This window comes from Manacus candei, unplaced genomic scaffold, assembly GCF_025592945.1.
Source record: "Manacus candei isolate 608988 ecotype Guabito, Panama unplaced genomic scaffold, ASM2559294v1 h1tg000015l, whole genome shotgun sequence".
Lineage (NCBI taxonomy): Eukaryota > Metazoa > Chordata > Aves > Passeriformes > Pipridae > Manacus > Manacus candei.
In genome coordinates this window covers 4,829,610-4,856,719 of record NW_026138063.1, presented here as the reverse complement: position 1 = coordinate 4,856,719, position 27,110 = coordinate 4,829,610, and the positions used below count along the sequence as shown (strand labels likewise).

The window sequence follows — 27,110 nt, the reverse complement described above, 5'->3', positions numbered from 1 at the left end:
TCGGCAAGAGGCTGCCAAATCCAGGTGTGCCATGTGGATCCAGCTGCAGAAGGGCCAGCACTGGAGCTGAGCATCCCGAGGAGCACAGGGCAGGCAGGCTGCTGCTGGAGAGGCCCTGGTGTTTCCCACACTCCTGCCTGGCAGAATTTGGGTTCAGCGCCTGAAATGGGGCAGCTTTTCCCACCAAAGCTGTCAGGCACCCCTGGTCTCCCGGGGTGGGGGGACCCAGCTCCAGCCTGGACCCCTGAACCTTTCTGCCCAGGTCCAGCCTGGATCCCCGGACCCTTCTGTCCAGGTCCAGCCTGGATCCTTTCCGCCCGCTCCCAGTCGGGGGTGTCTGGGTACCGAACAAGCCCGTTTGTGGGGCGCCGCGGGCGCACCACCGAGGGTCGCGAAGCCCCCCGGGGCTCCATCCCGGCCCCTTCCCTGCGCAGCGCGGCGGTCCCGGCGCAGCCCCCGCCCGCCCCTCAGGGGGGCTCAGCCCGCCCCCGCGCGGCACCGCCCCCTGCCGGCGGGGCGGCACCGCCCCCGCGGTGACAGACAGGGCCGGGGCCGTGCGGGCGCGGTGCGGGGCGGGCGCGGTGCGGGGCGGGCGCGGCGATGCGCCGCCGCCGCCGCCATCCCGGCGCAGCCCGCGGCGAGCCCTGCCTGCCTGGCCGCCCGTAGCTCGAGCCCCGCTGCGGGCGGAAGGGGCAGGGGCGGCGGCGGCGGCTTCTCCTTCCCCGGCGCCCCGCATGAGGAGAGGCGTTAAATAGCGCCAGCGCCGCGGCGGCCGCCACTGCCCGCTCGGTGGCGGCGGGGCCGCCTGGCCGGCGGCGGAAACATGGCGAGCGACTCCCCGGCGCGGAGCCTGGACGAGATCGACCTCTCGGCGCTGCGGGTGAGGCGCAGGGCCGGGGCTCGCGGGGAGGGGATGCGGGAGAGGCACCGCCGCCATCCATCCCTCCATCCCTCCATCCCTCCGTCCGTGCCCCGGTGTGGGGGGGCGGGGGGGTTCCGTGTGTGTGATGCGCGCCTGCACGTATGTGAATGCGGGTGGGTAACCGTGTGCGCGTGCATGAGCGTGCCCGCCGGCGCGTGTGCGTGTGCACCTACACATGTGTGTGCCCGCACGTGTGTGTGTGTGCACGTGTGTCTGTGTGTACACGTGTGTGTGTGTACACATGTGCGTGTATGTAGGCGCCGTGCGGGGCTGCGGGCACGGCAGGTGTGTGCGTGTCTGTGTGTGCGCCCGCGCCGCGCTGCGGGAACGCGCCCGGGCGGGTCCCCGCGCCGGGGGACCGGGTGGCGCGGGGCAGGTCCCCCCTCCCGGAGCCCCCCACGGGAATGGTGGGATCGGACATCTCCGGGGTGCGGGGCTGCGCCCCAGAGCCCGCACTCCCCCCGCTCTCCGGGCCCCGCAGCCTGTCTCCATCCCTCTCCCGCTGTGTCCCTGCGTGCTGCCTCCTCCTCGCCCCCCTGGAAAAAGAAGCCCAGCGTGTACCCTTGAAATGTCAGACTCGTCAGACGTGTCAGCCTCGGCGTGGGCTGTGGCCTGATGTCCCCCCGGTCCGTTTTTTCCTGTAACTTTCTTCCTTTTCCCCCTTTCTCCATCCTTCTGGCCGTAAGAACAGCTCGTTGGGAAGGAGCGAGCATGGGGAGTCATTGAGGGAAGCAGCGTTTATGCGGGAGGCAACAGCGAGGCTGCTTCTCGCAGCCTGCTGGCATAGACAAATAAATAAAATTAGGCAGAATCCGCGGAAGACTTGTACAAGTGTATTTTTAGAAATATTATTTGCTTCAGTGCAAGAAAAAAAAAAAGAGAAATCTATCTTTATTCACTTGCCCTACTTTCTTCCTGGTGAGTTTCTAGTTGATTAATAGTGTAAATGATTGCTCAGCGATACACACTGTAGAAGAGATTGGACTGGGGGACCCATCCAGCTTAAAAACAGACCTGGAGCTCATTTACCCTTGTAGGTGGAAGGTGTCTTGGGAGAAAGGTTGCTGAATCCAGTGGAGTTAATCCAGGAGAGCAGTATCGTTTGTGGGGGAGGGGTATCGTTTCTTCCCCGCCCTCTGAAAATGGTTTTTTTATTTTAATATTCTTTTTTTAACATCTGTGTTGGGAAGTGCATTTGAACTAGGGTAAAATTTCTTTTTAAAACTGTATGCACACATGCTTAGGGTTTTTTTTTTCCTGTGTTTGTGGCTTTTTAATAACAATGCACACCAGATACAGTCAGGGTTTTGTTTTCACTTTGGGAGGAAATGTATATTCCCTGCCTCCCCCGGAGACCCACCGGCAGTGCCTGGTCTGTCAGCAGAGTTGTGCTGGCATTTCAGGGTAATTAGGGGACCTGAAACGAGAGGACCAGCAGCAGGGTGGGAGTGCAAAACCATGTCCCCCTGTCCAGCCTGGTCCCCCTGCCCAGAAGTGGCCAGTCTGGCAGCACAGGGCTCCTGCCACTTGGACCTCTGCCCCCTCTCGGGGAGAGAGACCTGCTCTGACACTTTCCTGTAAATGATGAGGGATGGGGTGGTTTGCAAGCGAGACAAGAATAGGAGCTTAATTTGCCAAGAAATAGATCTTCTTCTAAACTAAGCTCTTCTAGCACTTAGAATAATTGTTAAAGGTCATAAATTCAGCAGATAGGGCACAAAGCATGAATCATTCCATGGGGCTGGAATCAGAAATCAATAGTAAATTTGCTGCCTGAGCACAAAACATGGCAGGGAGGAGTAATTCCCCAAGCCTTGCAAAATTTTATTTATTAGAAAAGAAGTGTCACATTGCTGCGAGTTTGTAGGTGAGTCTGGGTGGAGGGGATGTTGCTCTTGTGCTTGTCTGCATGTTTGAAGGGGTGAGGGAGGGCAATGTGAAAAGCTGGGAGCAGGTAGTGACTCAAAAATCTGGCGAAGGGGATGATTTGTTCCCAGCAGGGGGGAAAGGAAATGCTCAGGCCACTTATCTCCAAGTTTGAGTCACTGAAATGTTCCAAGAGGCTGGGGTTTATAAGCAATAAGCAAATGTGTGCAAGAAAGGTGGACCTTTGACTGCCAGTTTGCCCTGTCCTTTGCTTTGGCTTCCCTACCCCTGTCCCAGGGGAGGGAGGTGGATTTGCAGGACAGCAATATGCTGTTGAAGGCTGAGGGTGGCACGAGCAGAACCTTGCACACCATCATTCATTTCAGCTTATCTTTCCCCGCTGGCTTACGGGGTGGGATTTGTAGGGCTGGGCTGAAAGGTGACATAGGAGGTAGCAGGACCTCCTGTTTTTGCCACACTGGAGTTTATTTTGGCCACGCAGTTGGGCTCCACCACAGCAGTGCATCTGTTTGACGTGCTGGCGGCTGGGCCAGGAACAAAGCGCTGAATTCTGATTAAAATGCACGGCCTGATGCATCGAGTAAGCTCAGTTCAGGCCGGCTCCTGCCTCCTTCGTGACATGTTCCTATCCATCACTGTGCAGTGTGCTCGCTGCCGTGGTACCCGGTGTCCCTGTGTGGGTGCAGAGGGCTGAGCGTGCCAGGAAAGGGCAGTGTAAAGCCCTCGACATCAGAAGGATTCTTGAAACAGAGATGTTCTGGTGGTGGTGCTGGTAATGAGTATTGTTAATGTTGCAGAAAACTGTAATTTAAAGTGATGAGGCCATTTAACAGGTAGTGCTGCGTATTATACTGACAAGGGGATAAGATAAACTACATTATAATGTTCTTTTGTATGGGCAAGGAGATATTTTTGCTAGTCCACTCAGCATGTTTAATAGCCGGGTGACCTGGCAGTGTTATTAGCAGAATAATGATTAACATGGGGGTTCGCACAGGCTGTTGACAGGCATGTTTGAGAAGCAGATTTTTGCCATAAAATGGGAATGAGCGTGAGGAGGGATGCAGTGTGCTGTGCTCTCTGGTGCTAAATGCACAGCTGATCCCAATAGGAGAGAGCAGAAAGATGGGGCTGGGTTTGGCTTTTTTTCCCCCGTCTTTTTTTTTTGTCTCAGCAAATGCAAGAGCCTGTCATCTCTTGCTGAAGGCAGTGGCCTTGATCCTTCTCAAATATTGAGGTCAATAGCTTTTCCTCTGCTGCATCCATCTGCAGGGCCGGGCCTCTGGCTGATGTGCCACTGGTGGCACTGGGCTCTTCTGCAGTAGCTGCCACAGCTGCATTCGTCTGGAGTGCTTTGCAAGGTGTGTGGGAGGTTATAAGAGCTCTCAGGAGGGAAAACTTTTCTCAGAGAGCTGATAACCCCTAGGTTGGCACTGACCTGGGGCCAGCAACCCTTCTGCTCATAGTTGCTCCTTGTCTTCTAGATGAGGGGCTCATCCTGGGCATAGGTCACCAAGCTCACCTGGGATGTACGGCTTGGCTGAGGGTTTCCTACAGGGCTGGGAATTTTTTTAAGAAGATCCTTTTTGGGGAAGAAGTAATTGTTTTCTTCATGTACCTGAATGTTGATTTTGTTTTGAACTCATTAACAAAACCCAAGCTTTTGTTATTTACTCTAGCGAAGTGCTGATTGTGCACTTTCTGGAAACTGGATCCTAAAATCATTAGCTGTTTTGGAAAAGCCTGGCCTTTAATGCTCAGTCTTGGAGAGGAGACAGCACAGAATTAAGGAGCCAGTGGGTATTAGCTGTTGCTGGGAAGAATTAGATGAAACCCAAAAATGTCACTACTCTTCCTTTAGCTTTGCTTTGTATAGAAGTGAAGTTTGTGGCCGTTTGTTTGCATTAGTTGGTCACTGTCAAGTGTAGATAAAAGCTGGCATGTTTAAAAACCCACAAAACTCAAACAAACATGCTGGCATTGTCCTGTTTCCAGAACTTTGTCAGTTTATGGCATATTTCAGCATCATTAAAGATTTAGGAGAAGTTTTAATGGGGGATAAGCACTGCAAGCCACCACTCAGGAGCATTATCCTGGCAGCATTATGTTAGTTTTCTTCTTTCAGCACCTTTTAAAAAAAGCTCTGAAGCTCAACAGAATTTGGGCAGCTTTTGTAAAGGTCACCTTCTTCCTAAATAGAAAGAGGAACAAATTTGACTAGGGATGACTTCTGGAGATGGAAAAAGACATGAAAAGCTTATCTGTGCTGTGTTTTTCATGATATGCTACCATGCAAAATTTGGGACAGATCTTCAGCAAATAAATATATATGGTCACAATTGCTGGGGATAAACACTTTCAGGAGTTTTCCATCAGGGACTTCATCTGTCCTATTCCAGTGTCATTCAGTGCATGTGTAAGTTATGGACCATGACAGTGTCCACATACTTCGTGTGTTTTTGAGCCTTTTAGGTTTTTAACCATAAAATCTTGGCAGTAGAATACTGGTCTCTGAACCATAGAATCATGGAATGGTTTGGTTTCAAAGGGACCTTAGAGCTCATCTAATTCCAACTCTCCTGCCATGGACAGGGGCACATTTCACTAGACCAGGTTGTTCCAAGCCCCATCCAACCTAGCCTTGAACACTCCCAGGGACGGGGCAGCCACAGCTTCTCAGGGTTGCAGTGCCTTGCTACCCTCTGAGTAAATAATTTATTCCGAACATCTAATCTAAATCTTTCCTCTTTTAGTTTAAATCATCCAAAGGCATGGCAGTGTCCAACTCTAAGCCTCTTTTCTGCATCTTGCTTCCATTCCTTGAGCCAGGAGCGCTGATAGTGGTGCAAACATTTATCCTCTACACATGCATGTTTATTCTTGAGTGTGCTTGTGAAAAGTTACAACAGAAACAGGCCTGTCTTCTGTCTAATTTCTCTGTAGGGTTGATTTTAGTTTTTTCCCTACCTTCTGGAGTTGTGCAGCCCAGATGCTTCTCTTCTGCAGTTTTCCGTGTGTCCTTCAGCACAGGTGCTGTGGTTACTCTTCCTCTTCTTTGGAGTTCTTCCACAACGCAAAAGTGTATGGTGTTTCTAAAGGGATGGAGAGTCTCTCTGTTCTCACTAGTGTTCCTCTGCTGGGTAGCCATAAAAATTAATATTTTGGAGTGAATTTATAGCAAAGCATATGCTTGAGCAGGCTGAAGTTTGAGTGCAAGCACTTTGTTGAGTCAAGGTTTGAAACAACAAAGAGCATTTGATTGGTGTGCATATTTAAAATAAAGGATCTGATTTTTAATCCATTCAAGAAGGAGGAGTTAGAGGAGGTTTTTGTCCTTGCTATGTGAAGGTAGTTTTTATCTGCCAGGCGCACAGAGGTAGCGGTACAGTTTGTGTGGAGTGAGGGAGGAAGTGCTTTGCATTTGATCTGTATGTAAATCTCCAGAAATGAATCACTCAGCTGTGGAAGAGGTGTCCTTGGAAGGCATCATTCACGTGGGGCCATGTCAGACAAAAGCTGCTAGCACCTCTTGGGCCTGGGCTCTGAGCTGCTCCTGCAAACCCTTGCCCGACTCCTTCTAATGCACCCTTACACTTTGCGAGGGTAATTATAGACACCAGTGGGAGTTCTCTGCCTCTGACCTGCAGACCAAGGACAGAGTATTGATCCCTGTCTCATTTCTTCGTGCCTCAGATGTGAAGGGGGGAGAATCCTGCTAGATTTCCTATGCTTCCCCCAGTGAAAAGCTACCACCAGGCAAAAGGGTGTGTGGTGTGGAGAAACAGCATTGGTAAAAACTGTTGTGCCTTGGAGTGGGGAGGATGATGCTGAGGGTTCAAAACCTACCACCTGAAGGCAGCCGCTCACCCTGGGGTACCTGAGGACCATGCGTGTTGTTTGCCTTTGCTGCCAGCTGCAGAAGAGACCTGGAGCATTATGGAGTGAAATGCTCTCCTGAGCCTCTCCTGAGGCTTTGGCTGACTTGTTCTCTCTCCTGGTGTCCATTTTAGTCCTGGCTGCTCTGCTCACCTGTAGGAAGTGTACATCTTCCATCAGATGAGGTTTCCATTTGCTGATGCTCAGGTGCCTTCTTTGTTACTTTTCACACAGCCATTAAAACAGGCTGCAGGTTGAAAACCACCAGTTTAAGTCATTGATAACTCCATGAAGTGGGAGGTGGTATTTCCCACTTACAAGGCCAGTGGGTTTAATTTCCTTCTCCCCAGTCCGCGCCTCCTGTCCTGTTGTTTCACTTTGAACTGTGAGTGCACATTGACTCTGATGGGCTGTCTGCTCCGGGCTCAGGAAGACAATTTGTGTAAGTGAGATTTGATGTTTTCCGTGTAAATCGTTTATGATTTCTAAAGGAGGATTGAGAAATGGATACTCCCCCTCTCTCTGCACTCCTCCATGGTTTCTAGATCAGCCCTGCAAGGGGCCGAGCATCCCCTTCCTGCAGTGGGATGAGGATGCTCAGCACGTAGGGCCCCAGCCCTGGGGAGCTCCTGCAATGGGTCATTAGTGAAAGGAGAGGAAAAGCCACCAAGGTTGGAAAACGCTGATAAGAAGTTGAGTTGGCACTCAGTTATAACTCTCTGCACGCCTGATTTTATTTTGTAATGGCAAATCAGAAAACCTTTCCGTTTGATCGAGAATGTTGCTTTTCCATGTTAATTTGCTGCTGTGCTTGGCAGAAGTTCAAGGTTTGTGTTGGTAGTAAATGATGGATGATGGTAATCAGATGGGCAGCATAAGAGTATCCAGATTGGATACCAGCACCTCCTCCTTCCATCCGAGGTGAGCAAGCAGCGTTTACTGCCCCGTGCTCAGGTGCTGAGTTACCCTGAGCAGCAAAAGGTGAGCACTTCACTCTGCTGCTGCAGGGAACCAACTCTGCTCTGCCACAGGAACCCTGTCAGATATTAACAGCTTTGTGCAAACACCACCCTCCTGTCAGTGAGTGAGGCCTGAGCGGGTGACACGGTCCCATCCTTCCCACGGGTGCACTCAGGCTGAAAACAGCCGTAGCCTCTGGCGAGTGCAGGCGCTGCTTGGTTTGTGCAGCTGCTGTGAGCAGTGAGTTGCTCTTCTGAGTAAAGCCTTAGCAATGTGATTGGAACATCCTCTCGGTTTTCAGTGCTGGTGCTGCAGCGAGGGTGGGTGTTTCTCTTCACGTGTGTGCACGTGTGGTTTTCAGCTTCACAGTGCTCGGAACCTTTTGTTACAGCTTTTGCTCGGTCCCTCCAGCAGTGGCATTTTGGGGTGCAAAAAGCGTTGCTTTTAGTGGTGCTTTTAGAACAGTTCGTTGTTGTGAAAGCAACACTCTTTGGAAGCCAGGGATTTTTGCCTCAGATGCATATTCCTTTATAAACTAACAAAAAAAAAATTTTAGGTGGCTGACAGTTTCCCCGCACTTCCTTTTAAAAATTCCCTTTTCTCCTAATTTTGAAACTCAGCAGGAAAAAGCCTGCTGCCAGCTGAGTCATGTGTTTAGTGCATGACAGAAGTGACTGTTTGGGACCATGCCCTTAATCTGCTGGATGGTGACTGTAGGATGCATTGGAGGTGGTAGAGCATTTGCTGAGGAAAAGATCGCACAGCTTGAATCTAATAAATGTGTCTAATAACCTCTGTAGCATGCTATAGAAATACAAGAGATCAAAGCTTCAGAGGCATTTATTTTCATAATTTGTGGGTCAGATCCTCGCAGGACTAATTGGTTGCTGTTTGATGTCCAGGCAACAATAGAAATCTCTCTTTAAATCAGAATATATTTGCCTCTTCCTTTCTCTTTCATACACAAGCATAAAAGCTTAGTGTGATTTTGAGATAAACTGGCAGAAGTGAAGGTGCAGATCTCCTCCCTCACTGCCATCTTTCTTAGATGTGGTTAAGAGGGTGGTGAGGCAGTGGAACAGATTGCCCAGAGAAATGGTGGATGACCCATCCCTGGAAGTGTTCAGGGCCAGCCTGGATAGGGTTTTGAGCAACCTGGTCTGATGGGTGGCATCCCTACCTGTGGTAGGGGATGAACTTTAAGGCCTGTTCCAACCCAAACCATTCTTTGATTCTTTTACACTGAGGGCCATATAGCTGATATAATGACCAAAAAAAAAAAAGTGTTTACCTGGTAACTGTTCATTGTTCTAATTCATGTTGGTGCTCCAGGAACACTAAGCCTAACTGCTTCTGCTCCCCAAAACATGAGCCAAGAGGAAAACAGAGAATGAGCATTGATGGTGCAGCTCAGTGAATCTCTCCAGTTGTGGCTCATTAGTCATGATACTCATGGGGTATCTCAGCACTGTGGGTGGTCACCCCCAAAACACAGCAAGTCAGATATTGCTGTGGGCTTTGTGGGGCACTTACAAAGTTCTTTTATTTATTTATATATATAAAAATATTTACATATATAAATGTATACAAAAATAAGCATGGACCTAACTGTTCCCTCTTGAGTGCAGTAGGCATGGTGTAGCTGTGACTGGCACAGCCTGTGTCCCTGTCACTGGCATGTAGACCTTCAAAATGCGGGCCAGAATTCTCCAAGCTACTCACTTTGATGGGAGATGCCAAAATAGCCATGGACCTGTTACTGCACATGAAATGTGGCTGGAAGGGAAGGTGTAATGGCCTTAAACTTGTGGGTTTTGTGTTTTACCCTCCCACTGAAAACTCAGAGCAGGTGTTTGGGGTGAGGGGGCTTCTCTAGTCTGCCTGCAGATGTCACCATTTTGGGAGGGAAGAAAGATGGGTGTGCCAGGAAGCTGTTCTTGGAGAAAAACCAGAGGCCAAAGCAACAAAATGAAAAGGGCTTTAAATGTGTTTTCTGGCCATGCAGACAGGCTGTCTTCAGTGCAATAAATCTTCAGCCTTTATGTATTGATTAGCTTCAGTAAATAGTGTGATGACTCTGCTCTTCCCATTGCTATTCTGTGGGGATCAGTGTGTTAGTGTGGCTGAAGAGGCTGTAATAGCTAAATGGGATTCCAGTAGTGAGAGCAGTTTACAAATGCTCTCCAAAGTGATCATCGCAGCCAGTGTGACTGTGTTTGACTGCTGTAAATGTAAACAGAGTGCTCCACTGGTGACCAGCCTGGTAATGGCTGTGTTTTCTAATGGGCAAAACCGTGTTCCCTGAGCCAAGTGTCCTGCAGTGACTGTGCCCTGCCCTGGCAAGGATGCTGTCTGTTCTGGTTCACTGGCTGGGGAGCTGTGATGGGTGTGATGAGCTTGATGTTGTGTGTGGGGTGAGAGAAGGGAAGAGGAGTGGAGAGGAGAAGCTGAAGTCCTGTTGAAATGTGGGGCTGCTTGGCTAGCAAATGGAAAACGCCCCTCTTTATACCAGCCCTGTTCATGGCTTGTGATAATTTCTTCAATATTCATGTGATGCTGGGCATAGTTCAAAGTGATTTTGCTTGTTGAGCTTTGCCCCTGCTCGTGGAGGCAACAATGTGATGTGTCAGCCTGAAGGTGGTTGTGTTTGAGCTGTGGGCAAGCCCCGGATCCTTGAGCAATTGCTACAATAAAGCATGAACAGGGCAGGAAGATGGCAGGGACAGCAGCTCATTGTCCCTGTGGAGCTGCAGTGGGAGAAGTGATGGATGGGGGGCTCCTTTAGCTATTAAATGCCATAACTGGAAGCCCATCCAGAACACCTCCCATTGGCTTGTCGATGTTTTGTGACAACCTGTAACTACACCATGGTGAAAGAGCTCTTCCAGAGGTGGTTTGGACCATGAGCTGAAATCCCAGGTTGCTCTGGAGACAGTGGAAGGAAAGATGGGATGGAACAGATGTAAAATTAGCATAACAATATACCTTTAATTCAACTCAAGGAAATAATTGAAGAGTAGTTGTCACTTAGGATTGTGACCTCTGCCAAGATGACTCACACTTGCAATATAATATGAGTCACTTGTTAGTGATGACCTGGTAAAGAGAAAGTGCCAAATCCCTGTAACTTCTTCACGGTGTGCTATAAAAGCCAGGGTGAAGAAGGATGTTCAGGGTATTATTGCCTAAAAGCAGCTGATACTTAAGAGCACTGAAGCACCTTTACTTGGCTGTGTGGGACTCCAGCATGAAAAGGCAAAGGCTCTGAGCAAAAATGTTACTTCTTCTTTGGCCTTGGTTTAAAAGAGCCACACAACACTCTGTACCTCTCCTCCCCAGCCTGCTGCCTTGACGTGATGTTGCCCAAGGGTGGGGACCCTGATAACTCTCCTTCCTGCCAGATGGCTCAGCTGGCTGGAGGGCAAGTGCCTGCTGGTGGGAGGGAGGTGGGTGAGTGCTCAGCTGTGCAGTGGGCCTGGAAAACCATGGCCACCTCTGCAAAGGCTGTGGTCTCAGCATGGGGAGGGAAGTCTTTAGGGCAGCCTGGCTGCTGGCAGAGCAGGAAGGTAGGAACAGGATCCTCTGTGGGAATCCCCTCCTGGGATACCCATGATAAGGAGCCCTGGGTTGGACACTTACAGTTAAAAGTCTGGGGCCTGGGGGGGGAGGTGAAGAGCTACAGTCTGCTGCTGTGTCAGCTCCTGCAGCAGGGGTTTGCCAGGCACTGTCCCTCCATGAGCTCCTCTGACGTCTGCCAAGTGGGTGCAGGACGAGAAGTTTTTTATGGCCTTAAGGAACCAGTGGTGCTCCTGCAGCAATTCACTTGAGGACTCACTTGTTAATCATCTACTACCTGTCTTAAATGCTTCCTCTTATTGAACTAGTACTTTTCCTCTATAAATGAGATTTCACAATCCACAGAAGAAAGTGAGAGCTGGTGTGAAGGTGCCCGTGAGCAGGGGCAGGAGCTCACCAAGAAGTGACTGCCTTCTGGGCTCAACCTGTGGCTTGGTGCCCTTTCACGTTGCAGAGGGGCACCTTGCTTGTGGGGAAGGCTTTCTCACTTGTCAAAAGCCTGATGATTTTGTCTGTGGTCGTGAAATCCTCTGAAGTGCTGACACAAGTAATTAACTTGAGAGAGGAGTATTTTTCCCTAGATCTCATAATTGTAGAGAAGCATGGAAAAAGGCCTTCCTGAAAGTTCATAATCCCAAAGGCAAATATCTTCAAGTAGTTTATTGAAAATTCAGGAAAAAAAAAAAAAGGTGATAAATATGTGAGGTCTTGTTTTCCCTCTTCCCCCAGGTGATGCACCACAACAGCCAGAGACCCCCGGGCTGCCACACTTTCATTTTCTGGGTGAGAAGCTGCCTACCTCCACTGCCCCTCATCTCTACCACCTGTACCAAGGTGTCTCTTGCCTTCTGGACTTTGCCTGTTGGCAGTCCAGACAGGACTGACAGATCCCACTGCCTTATGCAGCACCAGTGTGGGCATGAGGAGACAGGAGGGTAGTGGTGAAGGGCTGTGGAGGAAGGTTGAGGCTTGAAGAGATGAGAAGGGATGGACTTGAAGGACAGATATTCCTGTCAAGGCAGTCTGAAGCAACTAAAGGACATTGAATGTATGAGTGGTTGCATTGCAGAAAATTGGTGTGTGGTTAGGAATAGCTCTCTGAGGGTCAGAGGAACATCACTTCCTGAAAAGAACCTGCCAGTGCAGTGGGACACAGATCTTGTACACATCTTCATTTTATCTTGCTCATTTCATGATTATCATCCTATTCTTTAGCAAGTTCCCACTTTAGCCCAGTGGTCCTGCCACTGTGGCAGCTCTTGGTAGCTCTCATCATGCCTTTGGCCGTCCTTGTCACCTTCAGCACCAGAGGGGACCCACACTAAGGAGGGGTTTTGCTCTTTGATAAAGCACACCAGAGCTGTTGGTTTTCACTGAGCAGCTGGATCCCACCTGGGTCGGGTGGAGTAAAAACATTACAGGTTTGAATAGGCAAAGGCTGTATCATGTGACTGAAAGGCGGGGACACCTTGTAGGTGGACGGGCTGTACCGCTTAAAAAAGGGAGCAGTGTGGTTGACAGAGAAGGGGCATAAGTTCAAAGCTGAAGTTGCTTTCCCAAGGCCCTTTCACAGTAAATCGTGGGTTTGCTTTCGCCGGCTGACGTGACCTCTTCCGTGCTGTGGTGTAAAGCAAAGTGCCTGCACGGAGGAAGCGTCCTCGAGAGGAGATGCAAAAGCTCTGCTCATTATCAGAAACGAGTAAAACTGCTCCAAGCTAATATGGCTGCCTAAAAATAGAAGTGGTGTTAGGGGGAGGGACTGTCTTCTGTGTTCATTTGCCCTTGATTTTCATGGCATTTTGCTGCTCTATATTATGCTTCTTGTAGAGGAGGTGGTGTGCCCTGGTCACACTGGAGGAATTCACAAGAGCATGTGCTTGTGTCAAAAACCATCAGGGAGGAAGACTGAGGAACTTCTTGGGGTTCAGCAGTTAACTCACAGAATGCAGTTATTTGGGTTTATTCTCTCATTCTGCTCCTCACAGGGTCAGAGCCTGTCTCTTGCTGTGAGCTTGAAGCCTCCCCTGGGGTAGGTCTGAAAAAGGGACGTGACTGGTGGTGAGGCTGCAGGGTGGGATGGATCCCTGGTGCTGTGAGAAGGTGGGAGCAGAGGGCATCCCTCACGTGTGCACCTCCTCAGAGAGGACAGTCATACCACAGTTGGAAGTTGCAGCATCTACCAATCTTTGGGAAACCAGCCTTAGCAGTTAAGGAGAAAAAAGGAAGGAAAAAAAAATCACTTATGAGACTTAATTGCTGTGTTATTGTTATTCAGCATTTAAAACCCAAGTTTCATAACTGCCTTGTGATATCAGCATTCATGTTCCTTGTCAGTGTTATGCAAGCAGCTCACCTTGTGATCATGAAATACCAAAATGTGCTTTCTAATGCTCACCCTCGTTTCTCAGCAAGTCCATAAAAACGTCTTCTGCTTTCTATTAGTTATGGAACAATAGGACATTTTTTGCTTAAAAAGAGTGAGCCTTTTTTATTTTTTCTTCGAGTTCTTGAGCCAGCTGCTGCTCTGAGACCTTTCTGTTCCATGTGGCTTGACCAGGGTGGACACTGCACTGTCTTTTGCCACTTGGGAGGAAGCAGGAAGTTTGTGGATGTATCTTAGGGGCAAAGGTCTTGCTGAACTGGAGCAGTCCCAGCTGGTTGCTGGCACTGGTGTGGTTGATGTGATCTGCCTTCAAGGTTAACTGAGTCAACTGGGAAAGATGGGAACAGGCCCAGTGGGGTAATTCTGCATCCTCTGCAACAAACTGAAATATTAGCTTACTTGTTGATAATCAGTTGGTTTTCATCTAGGAGTTTCTGTTTAATACCAAAAAAGCCCTTTCTGTACCCCAGCAGGAGTTGAGCTGTAAGCAAGACCCTGGTAGTGAGGCTCTGGTCATACCTGTGGGAGCATCTGTGCTGGGTCTGGATTTTCCTCACCTCCTCATCCAGATTGTGCTGGACAGTGAGAGCAGACTTCTAGTTCTTCTTCTGATCAGTCTGGTTCTGCCACTCATTGGCATCCAGAGCAAGGGTTGTGCCTGGGAGGGTTATCCTGTTCTGTGTCAGGGTAGCCTGTGGGGTAGTTCTGCAGGTGACTGACTAGAGGTGGTGGGGTTCTCTCAGAACTTCATGGGAAGAATCTCACATGATTTCCTTGACTTATAGAGACATGGAATTTAATCTTTCCTCTGAGTTTTCTCAAGAAAAAGGAAATTGCTGAGGTTTCCCTTCCCAGTAGAGGGAAAGGATTCAAATGTTCCTCTAAGCACAGATGTGGAGTGCAGTGTGCTCAGCCTGTTGAGCACTGAAGAGGATGTGTCTCCAGGCTCCCTGGCCAGTGTTGCTTCTCCACTCCTTCAGACTTTGCTTTACATACACATCCGGAGATTGGTAACTCTTTTCACATGCTAATGAGGACTTTGTAGATAAGATCCCCTGTGAGGAAAGGAGCTCTAGGAGAGTCTCATAGCAGGGGAAATCAAGGTGAGGAGGGGTCAAGCATCTTCCCTAGACTCCCTCACAAGCCATGAAGCTCTGGCAGAGCTGAGAGTGGAAGTCAAACCCTTTGGCCTCTCATCCTGTGCTGTAGCCATTGAACTATGCTCTCCTAAGATTAGATAACCTGTGGTTTTAGCGTCTGCAAGGCTTGATGAGCAAATTCCTCTGGATAAATGCTTTTCTTGTATATTTGCCAATACAGTGATGTTTGGGACATGAGGGAAGGGTAATAACTTGCAGGCGTCAATTTTCAGGAGATGAAGCAGATGGAGAGATAATACCCATTAGATAAGAGCTCTCGGAAAGACTCAGTGGTGAGGATCACATCCTGTGTCTCTGGTTTAGACGAAGTGATATGGGGAACCCAAGGTGCAACTGTGCTGCCAGCAGCTTGCCATGAGTTTGAATATTACTGAACAATCTGGATCTCTGGCAGGGATGAGATGGAGCACTGGAGTTTGTTTGGGCCTCGGGATAGATGCTGAAGGGATTGCAGTATCATGGTAGTCAGTGTTACCCCAAACAAAAAGTCCATCCTGACTTTAGAGTGCTTTGAGTCTGGGGAAACTGATAGCTGAAATGGTGTCCCTGCATAGTGAATATACATCAGGTCTTCAGAGGAGGGAAGAAATGCAGAAGACTCTTGGTTTTGCAGTAATTTATCTTCCTTGCTGTAGCCTGGGGCTGTGAGGTGGACTGGAGCTCAGCTGGGCACACGCTGCAGTTGGCTTATAATAAAATGGCAGCAGCTGCCCTCCTGACCAGCAGAGATGGTGATGGGCCAGCTGGGTCTGCTAGTTGGGGTGAGGTGATGCTCTCTGAGGATTTAGCAGAGTTCGTTGTACTGTTTATTTTACTTTCAGAGACGGTGTATTGTTGCTGGAATATGTGGATTTGATTCCTGGTTGTGAGCACCCTTATCTGTTTTTCTAGCCATTAGCTCTCTGTCTCGCCCATGTGGGAAGCTGTAAGTTACTTCATCTGATAAGGATTTTCTTATCAGTTCTGATGTTTATTGTGTAGAATTGAAATTACTGTAAGACCTATAAAAAAGGGGAGGGAGCCTGGGAATTACAGCTGAAAAGCTGTGTGCCTCTTCCCTGCACAGACCAGCAGGATGTCAACAGAAAGTATGAATATCTCCATGTATCAAGCTGGAGCTGAGTTCTTGGTCCTGTAACGTGTCTAGAGAGAAACATATGTCCTGAGATTTTGTTTCCTCCCTTGCTTTGTGCAGCATCATCAAAACACCCCTTTTGGCCTTTTAAACTCATCAGCCTGCTTGTGAAATATTCAGAAAAGCTTGGGCTGAGTTTGCATGGCTGTCAGTGGGTTGAATCCTTTTGGAGTGGCTTTGATCTTGCTTACTCCATGCTGAGTAATTTACACTCCTCTCACATGAGCAGCAGCTTCAATGGATGTACCGCCCTCTGAGAGTCTGGCCCTTGCAGGCTCTCTCAGTTTCTCCTAATGGTAAGCATTTAAATGGTATTAAAGCTGCTTATTGGAGTCTTGTGCTTTTTTAGAGTCATTAACACCTCTGCAAAGAAAGTGTAAAACTCTAGTAAAGTCAGCTGGTGGCACTTTGCAATGGTTTGAATGGTTACTCAGTGAAGGGCTGGGTTTCCTGAGCTGGAGGGGGTGTTAAGGGAAGGTGCTGTTGGTGGCTGCAGTACCCATGGGTATGAGAACAGGAACCTCAAGTTTTTGTTGAGTCCCCTCCTCGCCATTTTTTCCAGGCCAGAAATGTCCATCTCTTCATGCTATATCTCAATTAAGGGCAAGTTTCAAGTGATGTCAGCAATTTTCCTTTGAAGGTTCTGTGCTATTCTCTTACCTTTACAAAGGGATGTTAATGTTCAGGGGCAATCACACCAGGAAGTCATCAAAAAAAAAAAAAAAGAAGCTGACGTTGTTTTTCACCTTGAATGTTGTCTTGTGAATCAACAGTGCCACAGTGGTGTGATCTTCCTTGTGCCCACAGAGAGGTCACACTTGCTCTCATTGCAGAGCCAGTTGAGCTCTGCACTGATTAACAGGAAATTGTCATGACTAACATTAGGCTGGTAGAAAAACTAATAGGGGTGAATAATAGCACAAGATACATGGAAATCAACGTTTTTCTCCTTGGAGGCTGCAGATGTAATCCACTTAATATTCTGTGGAACACGAGATTAATATTCTTCAGCATAATATATGTGAGGGCTTTTCTTTTTAGTTTGCTGGCAGAGGCATTGCTGCATTGCTAAAGCTGAGGGCAGGGGATTAGGAGGGGGGAAGGATGCTGACCCAACTTCCAGAGGATTCAGGAACAGCGCAATCTGGCTAGAGGAGATTAAACTTCTCCCTCTCTGGCAGGACTTTCTGCAAGAAGTGTGGCTGGACAGGGTGTGTGCCACTGGGATGGTCCCTGTTGAAATCTGGTAGGGTGTCTTTTTCAACTCTTGGATGTGTAAAGTATTGGGGAATAGATCTGATTTCCTTGGGCTGTGTGGTGTGACTCTGCTGGTGGGCTCCCAGTGCAAAGCCAGCATCTGCAACATATGGAAACCAGCTCCAGCCTTGCACTTGTCCTCCTTCACAACATACCTCTGCCATGATTTAAACTCATGGAACTGCTAAGCTTCGTAGAGGTTGCTTTAAAATAATAATAAAGCAAAGCCCCTGCTCTTTTTCTTTTCACAGGATGGAAAGAATGCAGTGACTTGCCAAGCTTAAAGAGGAGTAGATACAGCAGAAATAAATAAATCAAGCCCATTTATTTTAAGTTGATTAATCTGATATGTTCATAGTTTTCTAAAATAAAATCTAACCCTGGAGAGTTTAGCAAATCAAATAACAATAATGGCAATTAATTTAGAAGCAGTTACGAATGTTTCCCATCCCCTTCTCACATCCCTACACCCACTTGATTAATCTCACAGTTTATGACTGCAGGCCAAATCCTGTGTGGGGGTGTGCAGGGTCTCCCTTGGGCTGGATAAGGTGGACCTGAAGAGCTGACCCCATTCCAGAGTATGGGGAAGGATTGTGGGCAGGGGTGAGATGGGTGGTTGGCGGATGCTGGGCTCCTGGAGTACCCTGTGCCTGCAGGAGGGCTTAGACTGCTGCTGGGTGGGATTTCTCAGTTGACAATCCAAATATTATGGACTTTCCTGCCTGCTTTAGTTTCCTGTTTTGTACTGGCATTCAGCATGCTGGTCCCCGTGGTCCTGCAGGGCTTGCTTAGCTGCTGTGCGTGTGCTGTGTTAACGTTTCCAGCCTTTTCGTGTGGGCTAATAAAAAACCTTGGAGCTCTACAAAGAGCCAGATAATGTCATGGCTGGCTCCAGGGACCAGAGCTAGCAGAGAACTCCCAAGGCAGGGAGGTGTCATGGGGCTGTAATTTGGCAGGGAACACAGCTGATTCTGGAAAGCAAAAGGTGGTGGTTGGATTTACGGGACATCTTGCACGAAGCAAGACCAGCGCATCTTCCTGGGATGTCTGTGTGAGAAAGGTCCCTCTGCTTTGTCTTATCCAAAATGCTTATATCAAAATTATATAATGCATATATCAAAAGAACTAAAATAATTCTTGTCCCCACCCTCCGTGTTTAGTAATTTTGGACGTTGGGATTTGAAATAAAAAGCATCTCCCTGAATTTATGGGAGTGTTTCACAGTGTAAGAAGCCACCAAGAAATACAGAAGTCTTGCTATGGGAAATACTTTGTGCCCTGGCAAAAAATTGTTGCAAATCATTTCAGCAACTGTGGATTGTCCCTGACTGCCAGGCTGTTTTGTTGGCATGCATCAGGCAGGAGCTTGCTTTTTGCTGTGGGACCTTGTTTTCTACCCAGTTCCAGCGTCTGTCAAGACCAAACCTTCAGACTCCCTGCTGGGTCTGGCATTACTGGAGATAATCTGTGAAATGTAGGAAAAAAGGTGAGAAGCCTTCCCTTCCCCTCCCCACAACTTGTTAACTGTTGGGTGAGAAAGGTATTTCTAGGTAAGAAATGTGCAAATTAACATGTTTTCAATATTCTTTTAAATAATTTTGCAGCTTTGTCAAGACAATTCAAAGTAAAAATGAGTTTATAGTACATGGTTTTGGCAGATTTTTGGTATAGTTGTGGATTTTGGTTTTTCTACAGCCTCTCTTGCAGAGTTCTGCTCAATAATTTGAAGTGATTTGGTCCCCCCATTGTCCTTTCTTGAAACTATTGCTGCTGGACAGTTATCTGATCCTCTCCTGCTAACCAAGAGCCTTGTAGAGCCAAACGTGGGGAGCTGATGACAAGTGGATAAACTCTTCAAAAAGCACCAAACCAGGAGTTAACTCCATCTCCAGATGATCTGTGAAAATTGGGCTGATGTGAGAAACTTGATTGAATCCAGTAGGGAGGTGTTGTTTCTCCAGACACATATACAGGGACAAGAAAATATTAAAAAGTAATGGCAGCTGCTTAAAACTGGGATGTAGAGATTTCTGATGGGGAAGGCTCTCCACCAGAGTTGTCCCTCTCAAGGCCCACCTGTAACTCCTCTGTTCAGGTGGCGTGCAGAGTTTCCAGCAGCTCCACGAAACCAAGCCCTTCCACGTGCAGTGTCTTTGGCTGTAATGCTCATCTGCTGCTGGGTGAACAGGAATGGTCACAGCTCTGGCCCAGATGCCTTCTCATCTCTCACTTGGCTTTGAGTCTCCCTGAGGCTCCTTGGAATGCCTGCCTACATGCCCGGCCTGTGTGTTGGTTGTTGCACAGATCCCTGCTTTTGAAGGCTGTAGTCTTTGGGTTGTTGCTGTCACAATGACACAATGCTTTAATCCCTGATAACTCTTCTGGTCAGCTCGGCAACTATAACTTAAAAACAGACACAGAGGTACAAAATCATCCTAGTTTTAAAAAGCAAAGGGTTTTAAGATTGCTTTTCTTTTTTTTTTTTTTTTTTTGCTCCAAAATGCATCTGGGAGTGAGATGTTCTCCCATTTTAAAGGCATCCCTCTGGCCACAACTCTCACTGCAAGCAGGGAGCAAGGCTGTCATTTCTTGACAAAGGCAATCCCAGATGACTGACCCCAGCAGCCTCCTGTGAGGGCTGCAGAAGTCGGGGTGTCCAGTCTGCAGTGAGTCGGAAAGGTGCAACCTGGCTTCTGAGCTGTCACCCCTACAGACGTCCACAGACAAAGCCACAACCGTGACCTGCTGTTGGAGGCTGAATGTTTGCCTGTGTGTGAGAGGGTTCCCTCTGCTTTTGGCGTGGGCTTGGCAGCAGCCCTGCTTTACACAGGGTGTCTCTAGGAGTGGGATGTTAAGAGGCCGTGGTTCCCGAAACAGCTGCCTTCGTAAGTAATTAAACCAACTTCTCCAAGACCCCATAAACCTTTGACAGCATTTAGTAGTAGGGTAACAATTTCATCTTGACACAAGCATTTGCTGGCCAAGGTTGAAACTCTTTATTTCTCAACGGGATGAGATCTAAACATTTAGGAGTAATATCTTATTGGTCTGAAATGGCAGATAAGTGACTTCCAGTGAGGAGAGCATCCAGCTGCTGTGCTCTAATTGATGTCTGCATCCGAAGAAGCGTGGTACAATGCTGGTAGTGACTTTAGATCTTCTGGGGACTATAGATATGATTTATAATTGGCACTGTAGCTTTTTAGAGACACTGAGCTTAGCCAAGCCTTTTATATATCGTCCCGTTGAAGCTGTGTGCTTGAATTAGGCATATGTTGAAGTGGCTGATTGTGCTGAGGCTGCATTCATCTAACGTGGCATTGAAAACCTTGGGATTCGCTTGGCAGTAGAGCTTTTGCTGATGCTTGTGGACTGATTGACTTCTGACTCTTCTAGATGAACAGTCTTCTGTGGACTGGAAGGAGGGCTTGTCATACAACTGCAAACAATTCGTGGAATCTGTCCTGCGGATCTATGAAATGTGCTGTAGAACTTTAAAAATGAGAGGGTTGTCTGATTTGGAGGGAGAATAACTTCAAATGAAGGATAAGTACAATTGTGTTGTCTTAAGGGTTATTGAATATCTCAGCATTTTCTTACCTTGGTGAGATGCATGGAGGCCAGATGTTGATCTTCATTAGCTTTAAGTCAAGACTCATTGTCCCTTCCTTGAATGACATCAGGATGAGCTGGAGTCACCGTGTTGCTAGCAATGCTTCTGAAGGAATGGGGAGTAAGCTTGGACCCTTCTTGCTTTGATGAATGTGTGTAGCTTGTGGATAGCTTTTCTTTGGACTGGGCTGCTCCGGTGTGCAGTGCTGGGGGAAGGTTAGCTGTCATTGTTGTCCTCTGCTGGTATTGCTACTGCATCTTGGGCTGTGGGACCCACCTTCTGCAGTGGTACAAATGCATCATTTTGGTTTGAAAAAAGCCTTATTTCCAGGTCTGTATGTTACTGGCCTGGAGCTCCCGTATTTCGTATTTGTGGAGAGGATACAGAATGGCTGCTTTTTCTTTTGACATACTAGGAAGGAGAAACTAGGTCGGAAGAACTCTAATTTTGTATGTGCAAGTGTGAGTCTGTGAGCAGGAAATCTGGAATAGTCAATTTAATGTAGCTTTAATGGCTTTGCCTCAACAGGACCAAGTGGGACTGGACTGCATATGTGCATGGGGGATTTTTTACTTTTCTTCTCTTAGCACTGGTGTTGGCTATTCCTTTGCTGGCTGGGGGCTACAAATCCGCACTTATATCCTAAATTGAACAGGTAATAGTTGAAGAAATAATCCAGCTTTATTGACTGAAAAGCCCAGTGTGGTGATTAGTTCTTATTTAATTTTGCTGCTGCCAACTATTGGCAGGTCTTAATATTCTGGAAAGGAAAGAGACTCACATGTGGTGACTGGAGCTTTACTGCAGTGAGAAGCTGGGGAGAGGAGTGTTGGAAACTTGCAAAAGTGGATTTATGGTTTAGAAAGGGGAGGTGGACAGAGCACAAAAGTAGCTCTTGGTAGGGCCTAGAGGAACAGCTCCTGGTGAGATGCTGAAGAGAAGAGATTCAAATAGATTTATAAACAGGCTTCTCTCAGCTGTCAAGGGGGGGAATTTTTCTTCTGTTAACAACTTAGCCTTGACAACAGTTTTTCTTACACTGTGTAGTAATGCTGTTTCTTGACTAACATCTTCGTTTAAGTTACGGAGCTGGGTGTTTAGGGGTGAGGGAGGACAAACTGCTTCTTCAAAATGAAAACAAAGCCCTCGGGGAGTTCATTATTACTCTTCTAAGTAGAGCAGCTTGTATTGCTTGAGTAGGCAGGAGGTGCAGTGGTAGATGCCATTGATGATAGCTTGTCTTGTGAGTCTCTGCATGGGTGGGTGAAGGAGGGGAAGGTACCAAAGCTAGGAGAAGATTAAGCAATCCATGTGAGGGCTGAATAGTATCCACTAGTCCATGATTCTGCTTTTTTGCTTGACCTGTATCTCAAATCTACCTCAAAAATACCTGTGCAACCTGTTAAGATTTTTGGTACTGTTTTTAGTAATGAACGAACTTAGGGCTATGCCTGTGTGATTGAAGCTCAGAAAGGTAATGCCTGCAGCCTCTTTTTGGGGAAGTTCCAAGTAACTCCATCAGTATTTTTTGCCTTGGCCTCTGCCTTCCTGCTTTGTTTGCTGTTGTCTGCAGCTGTATTAGCAATCCTCCTCTGGCTTGTGCAGTCCATCTTCATATTACTCTCAGAACTGTTAACTAGAAGTGCCTTGGAGATGGAGGCAGCCAGCTGATTACTAAAAAGCAGCTGTGTCTTCAAGTACTCTTCAAACCCCTCTGTTTTTCTCTGAGCTGCATGTCATTTGGGGTAACTTCCCCAAAGTGATCTGGACCTTGTTTTGTCAAACCTCAGTGCCTCAATTCCTGCTCTAGAAACCAGGGTGGAAAGTATGGCAAAATAAGTGACTTGATGTGTCTTCAGAAGGAATAGCAGTTGACTTTGTAGAGCTTGAGGTTACTCAGGTCCCAATGCTTGAGAGGTGCAGGGCTGTCTACAGAGTTTCTGACTTGGCTAATGTGAAGGACGGCTTCAAAGAGCCAGCTTGGGCATTTGGCCTTGGGGAATTAAAATCTGAGCAGGTTTTATCCTTATACTTGTTCCTTGTAGTGATGTTTTGCATAATCAGAAATACGTTGCCCTGATGACAGTTTTACATCTCAGACTGTACTGCTGAAGGGCTTTTCTGTCTCTGCTGCATTCCTCTTGTAAGTCTTCCTCACACTCTGAATTAATGATCTTCCTCTCCTGGTTGGAGCTTGCTGGGATTGGAAGACCCTTCTCCAGGCAGCTGACGACTTAACACAAACACTTGGGTTGAGGGTGCTGTCATGCCAAGCTGTGTGATGCTGGGTGGGATTGGGGCTCTCCTGGGCTGTCTGTTTGCCGTGGCCTTGCCATTAATTTAAAAGAGCAAACTGTTTGGGAAGAATAATGCTTTGGTTCTTCCTAGTGCCAAAATCTCTTCTTGTGACTGTCAGGACTTCTCTAGGCAGAGGCACTTGCACACAGACAGAGCTCATTGGGCCTCCTGTTTGGGGTGGTGAGTAAACAGCTTTGGAAGCCTGCTTTGGTTCTTGTTGGGTGCCTGATCTCCCGTTGAGGCTGTTTTATTACAGAGCTGTAAGGCAAAGGCTCATAAAATCCTGATGTTTGGGAGCATTAGTTGCACGGACTTTGTTCTCTATGGAGATTAAAAAAACTCTCCTAGTGTCATGGAGTTGCTTTAGCTGACAAGTGCCTGGGGACACTCCTCTGTTACTGACCCGTAACTGAGCTCTGCCTCCAGCTACACAGCGCGTTTCCTTCTCTGGGTTATAACATTTGCTTAATGACTGGGTAGCTCCATGATTTTTGGCTGGAAGTTGTCATTAGCTGCTAGAATTGGGGGACTAAGTGCACAATGATTACAGAGACTCCAATCTCCCGTTTCCCCTCCTGTGCATCCACAGCAGTCGTGGTTTAATTGGTGTGCCCCTTGGTTCCCCTCTCCCGAGCGTCTCTCCACTGTCTCCTCATGTAACCTTTCCTGTTACATCCCTTTTGTGTGGGCTAGAAGGGAGAAAAATGAGGCTCCTTCAAGGAAAACAATCAAGTTTGGTGTACAGACTGTGTATAAATGCCTCTTGTGTTTATGGACACCTGCATGGCCATATTTAACTTACGTTCTGATAACCCGGTGGTCACCATAGCCAGCACTGATACACGCCTGCAGCCCTAACTGACCTATCCCTGGGTATGGATATTGCTCTCTGAATAGTCTCCTTAAACAAAGTATTGGCTCTTTTGTGCCTTGGACTTGTCGAGACATCATGGTGTAGGCAAGGACGTCTTTCAGCTTTAGTTCTGCAGGGTCTGGATTGGGCAGAGCGGAGTGGTTTTAACCAGGAATGTGCTCCTGCTGCGAGCCTGCTGCATGCTCCACGCCGATAAGTCTTTCAAAAGGGATGCCTGTTTTGTTGCTGAAATTTGAATACATCCTGCTTTATCATCCCCATACAGAAGTCCCTTTTCTGATAATGTACCAGTTTTAAATATACTGTTCATTGAAATATAGTGGACTTTTTTTCCACCCCCCATGATAATTGCTGGAAAGGGAGATGCTCCTGCCTTTTTCTGTGCCTCAGACTGGTTTTAGCCACTGAGACTTTAGTAACACTGATTTTCCTGAAAGGTGAGTGAGGAACATAACAATTTCCCACTTGAATTTGAGCCTGTTGTGGCTGCAGCTGTGGAAGTGGGGTCAGATCCTGGCACGGGAGAGCTCAGCTGCCAGCCCATCCCTGCCTGAAGGACCACTGAGTCTGCACAGCCCTTGCCGCAGGTGCTACTAGCATTTCCCATCCCATGAGCAGCTGAAAGATCCTATTCAGTGTTCCATTGCTTTATGGAGAGCCTACTTTATGGAGAGCCTGAGTTTGCTCCTGTGTCTTCTGGCACAAATTCCAAGTAACTCGTTCTCCTCAATGAGGCTTTGTGTGCGAGTGGTCACGTTGGGACCAGTAGCACCTTCCTGTGGAGAAAGCTACAGCTGGGCTCTTCTGGGAGTGGGGTGGTGAGCCAGCATCACCCCAGAAAGCTTAAACTAGAAATAAGCCCATTCTTTCCTTATCAGGAATTGATTGAGCTGTGCATCAGTGCAGGTCTGAAACAGGAATAGCTGGTGGTGGGTGATGTGCAAGTGTCCACCAGTGTCCCTGCAGCTCTGCAGGCACCTGCCTGGGTTTGTGAGATTGCCCCTGCCCTGTCTACCCCTCCTGGAACTGGTGTGGGGGTGGTGGGTGCTGCTGGCCTCTACAGACTTGGGACAATGTTTTATTTCTGGTGCTTGTAGTGGTCTGAAATGATCCCTGCCTTACTGCAGTGTGTGGGTGCCTCTTCCCTTGCCCCTACCTTTCTGCTCCCCTCCTTTGTTAAGCAGTAGCAGCGAGGAGGGAGGGACCCTACCTTAGGTCCTGCTGCTACTACAACCACACAAATCCTTTTCTGTGTGAAGCTAATCTAGAGCTGAAAATTATTTGTGCATTTGTCTTAAATGCTGGTTCTCTCCCCCCATTTTAAATAGTGCATCTTTGCCTAAAGTAAGCAAAGCTCACCTCATTTTCTTTTCCTTTTATTTGTGGGCTTGTTATTTAGTGCAGATGTTTTCAGTTATAAAAATCACAGTAGTGCTTGTGAAGGCATTGTGGGGTGTGGGAAGAAGAGTCTGCAGCAGCCTCACCGTGTGTCCCTCCTGGATGGGGGAGAAAGCATCAGCAGAAGGTGGTAGGAGCCAGGCTGGAGGCACCCGTGTGTGATGAGCTTTGCAGCCACCCCCAGCCAAGTGCAGCCCAGCACTGCTGTGAGCCCTGATCTGCAGCACAGGCTATATTTGGTCTGAGATTACTCCCTGCTTGGCCTGGATTGGTCCCAGTCTGGACTCTGCAGGGTGGATTTCTTATTCCCCTGGCTAACATGCCTCTATATTTTATTCCCTTGCTACCCACTCCAGCCTGCCTGACATGCTGTCCCTGCTCTCTGGTACCCTCCTGAAGCATCTCAGCTGGGGCTTTGTGGCATGTGCAGGATTTGCCCTGGGTACCAGGGACACCCTATTCCAAAGCAGGCATTAAGATGCAAAGCTCTGTTCTGTGTAGGAACCCATCCAGGGGAGGCCAGTGAGAAGCAGGACTTTTTTCCTCTGCCCTGCCCCATCCTTTGCTGTGTATTTTCTGGAAAGGCCATTAACAGCACATTGTTCCTGGGTTCAAAGTGTGGCTCTTGAGGAGAAGCTTGCCATGCCTGCTGCATGGGAAGAAGCCAGGCTGAGGACAGCAGTGTGGCTGGGAGGAGAGATCAGCCCCCTCTGCTCCCTGACATTGCTGGTGCTCCCAGAGTGTTGTCAGGGCTGTGCTGAGGTGGAGCTGCCTGTGCCAGCAGTCAGGTGATAGGTGTCACTCATTGCTGTGCTGTGAGATGCCCAGTTACCTTGGCAATGCTTCTGGAAAAATGTGAAGAGGAAACAGGGTGGAGAGGGGACAGTGCGGCAGAGAAAATGCTTGGTGGGTTGGAGCTGTAGTGGAAGGAGTGGGTGATGGGAGCAATGGGGGAAAGCCCTCCTGGTGCACACAGCTGCCTCTGGCTGGCACAAAGCTCCCCTGGCTGCAGAGGCAGGTGTGGGGCTGTCAGATCTGCAACCGGGTGATGGATGGACTCAGAGAAACCTGTTGGAGCCACACGACCTCTGACATTTACACACATTAGAGGAGTGAGAAGTGACATGGGATGGTGGGAGGGGGTGCTCTTCAGTTTCAGGATTTGTGGAATGAAGTTGGAAAACACATTGCAAGAAGGAGTTCCTTTTATCAGAAATGGCCAGCTGCATCCCTCGATGTTTCTCCAAACCTCCTGAGCATGTGCCCTAGGCACAGCTTTCTTCTGCCTTAATCTCCTAGTGAATATTCAAAAATAGATATACTTGTAGCACTGGAAAAGCCTCTTTCTGAGTTGTTTCAGCACTGCAGAGAACAACCCTTAGGAAAGAAACTCAAAAAATAAACAGCAGCTGCTGCCATGTTTCCCCCTCCTCCGCCTCCTCACCCACTGTGGAAACCTGGTCCCGGTTCCCTTTCCCATCCATTCATGGCTTTTCCCTGCCTGATACCAAGGCAGCAAAGCCACAGGCTGTCCACACTTGGCTGAGTTGCTGCATGGTAGAGAAACCTGTTGTGCTGCAGCTTCACCTGTGTCCAGCCCAAGTGTCCAGCTGAAGGTGTGTGTGCACCTGGGCAGGTGTGTCCTCGGTGGTCTCTGAGCCTCCTCCAGCACAGCTTCTGTGCCCTTTGCTGTGGATGGTCCCACTGAAGGCTGTCACGCTTCCCCCCTTGGAGCACCCCAGGGTTTTCCAGGCAGCTTGAGGAAGCT

General features: G+C 48.3%; 1 protein-coding gene across 6 annotated transcripts in view; it reads left to right on the top strand.

Moving 5' to 3' along the window:
* The first annotated feature begins 598 nt into the window (after positions 1-598).
* Positions 599-27,110, top strand: part of TNIK (TRAF2 and NCK interacting kinase) — a 153,289-nt gene continuing 126,777 nt past the window's right edge. For 3 of the 6 annotated variants that reach the window (XM_051781684.1, XM_051781686.1, XM_051781682.1), the window contains exon 1: positions 599-880. In XM_051781684.1, the coding sequence (XP_051637644.1) occupies positions 824-880 (57 nt within the window). In that variant the 5' untranslated portion in view covers positions 599-823. The remainder of the gene's footprint in view (positions 881-27,110) is intronic. The other 3 variants (XM_051781685.1, XM_051781687.1, XM_051781683.1) reach the window with 1 other exon arrangement.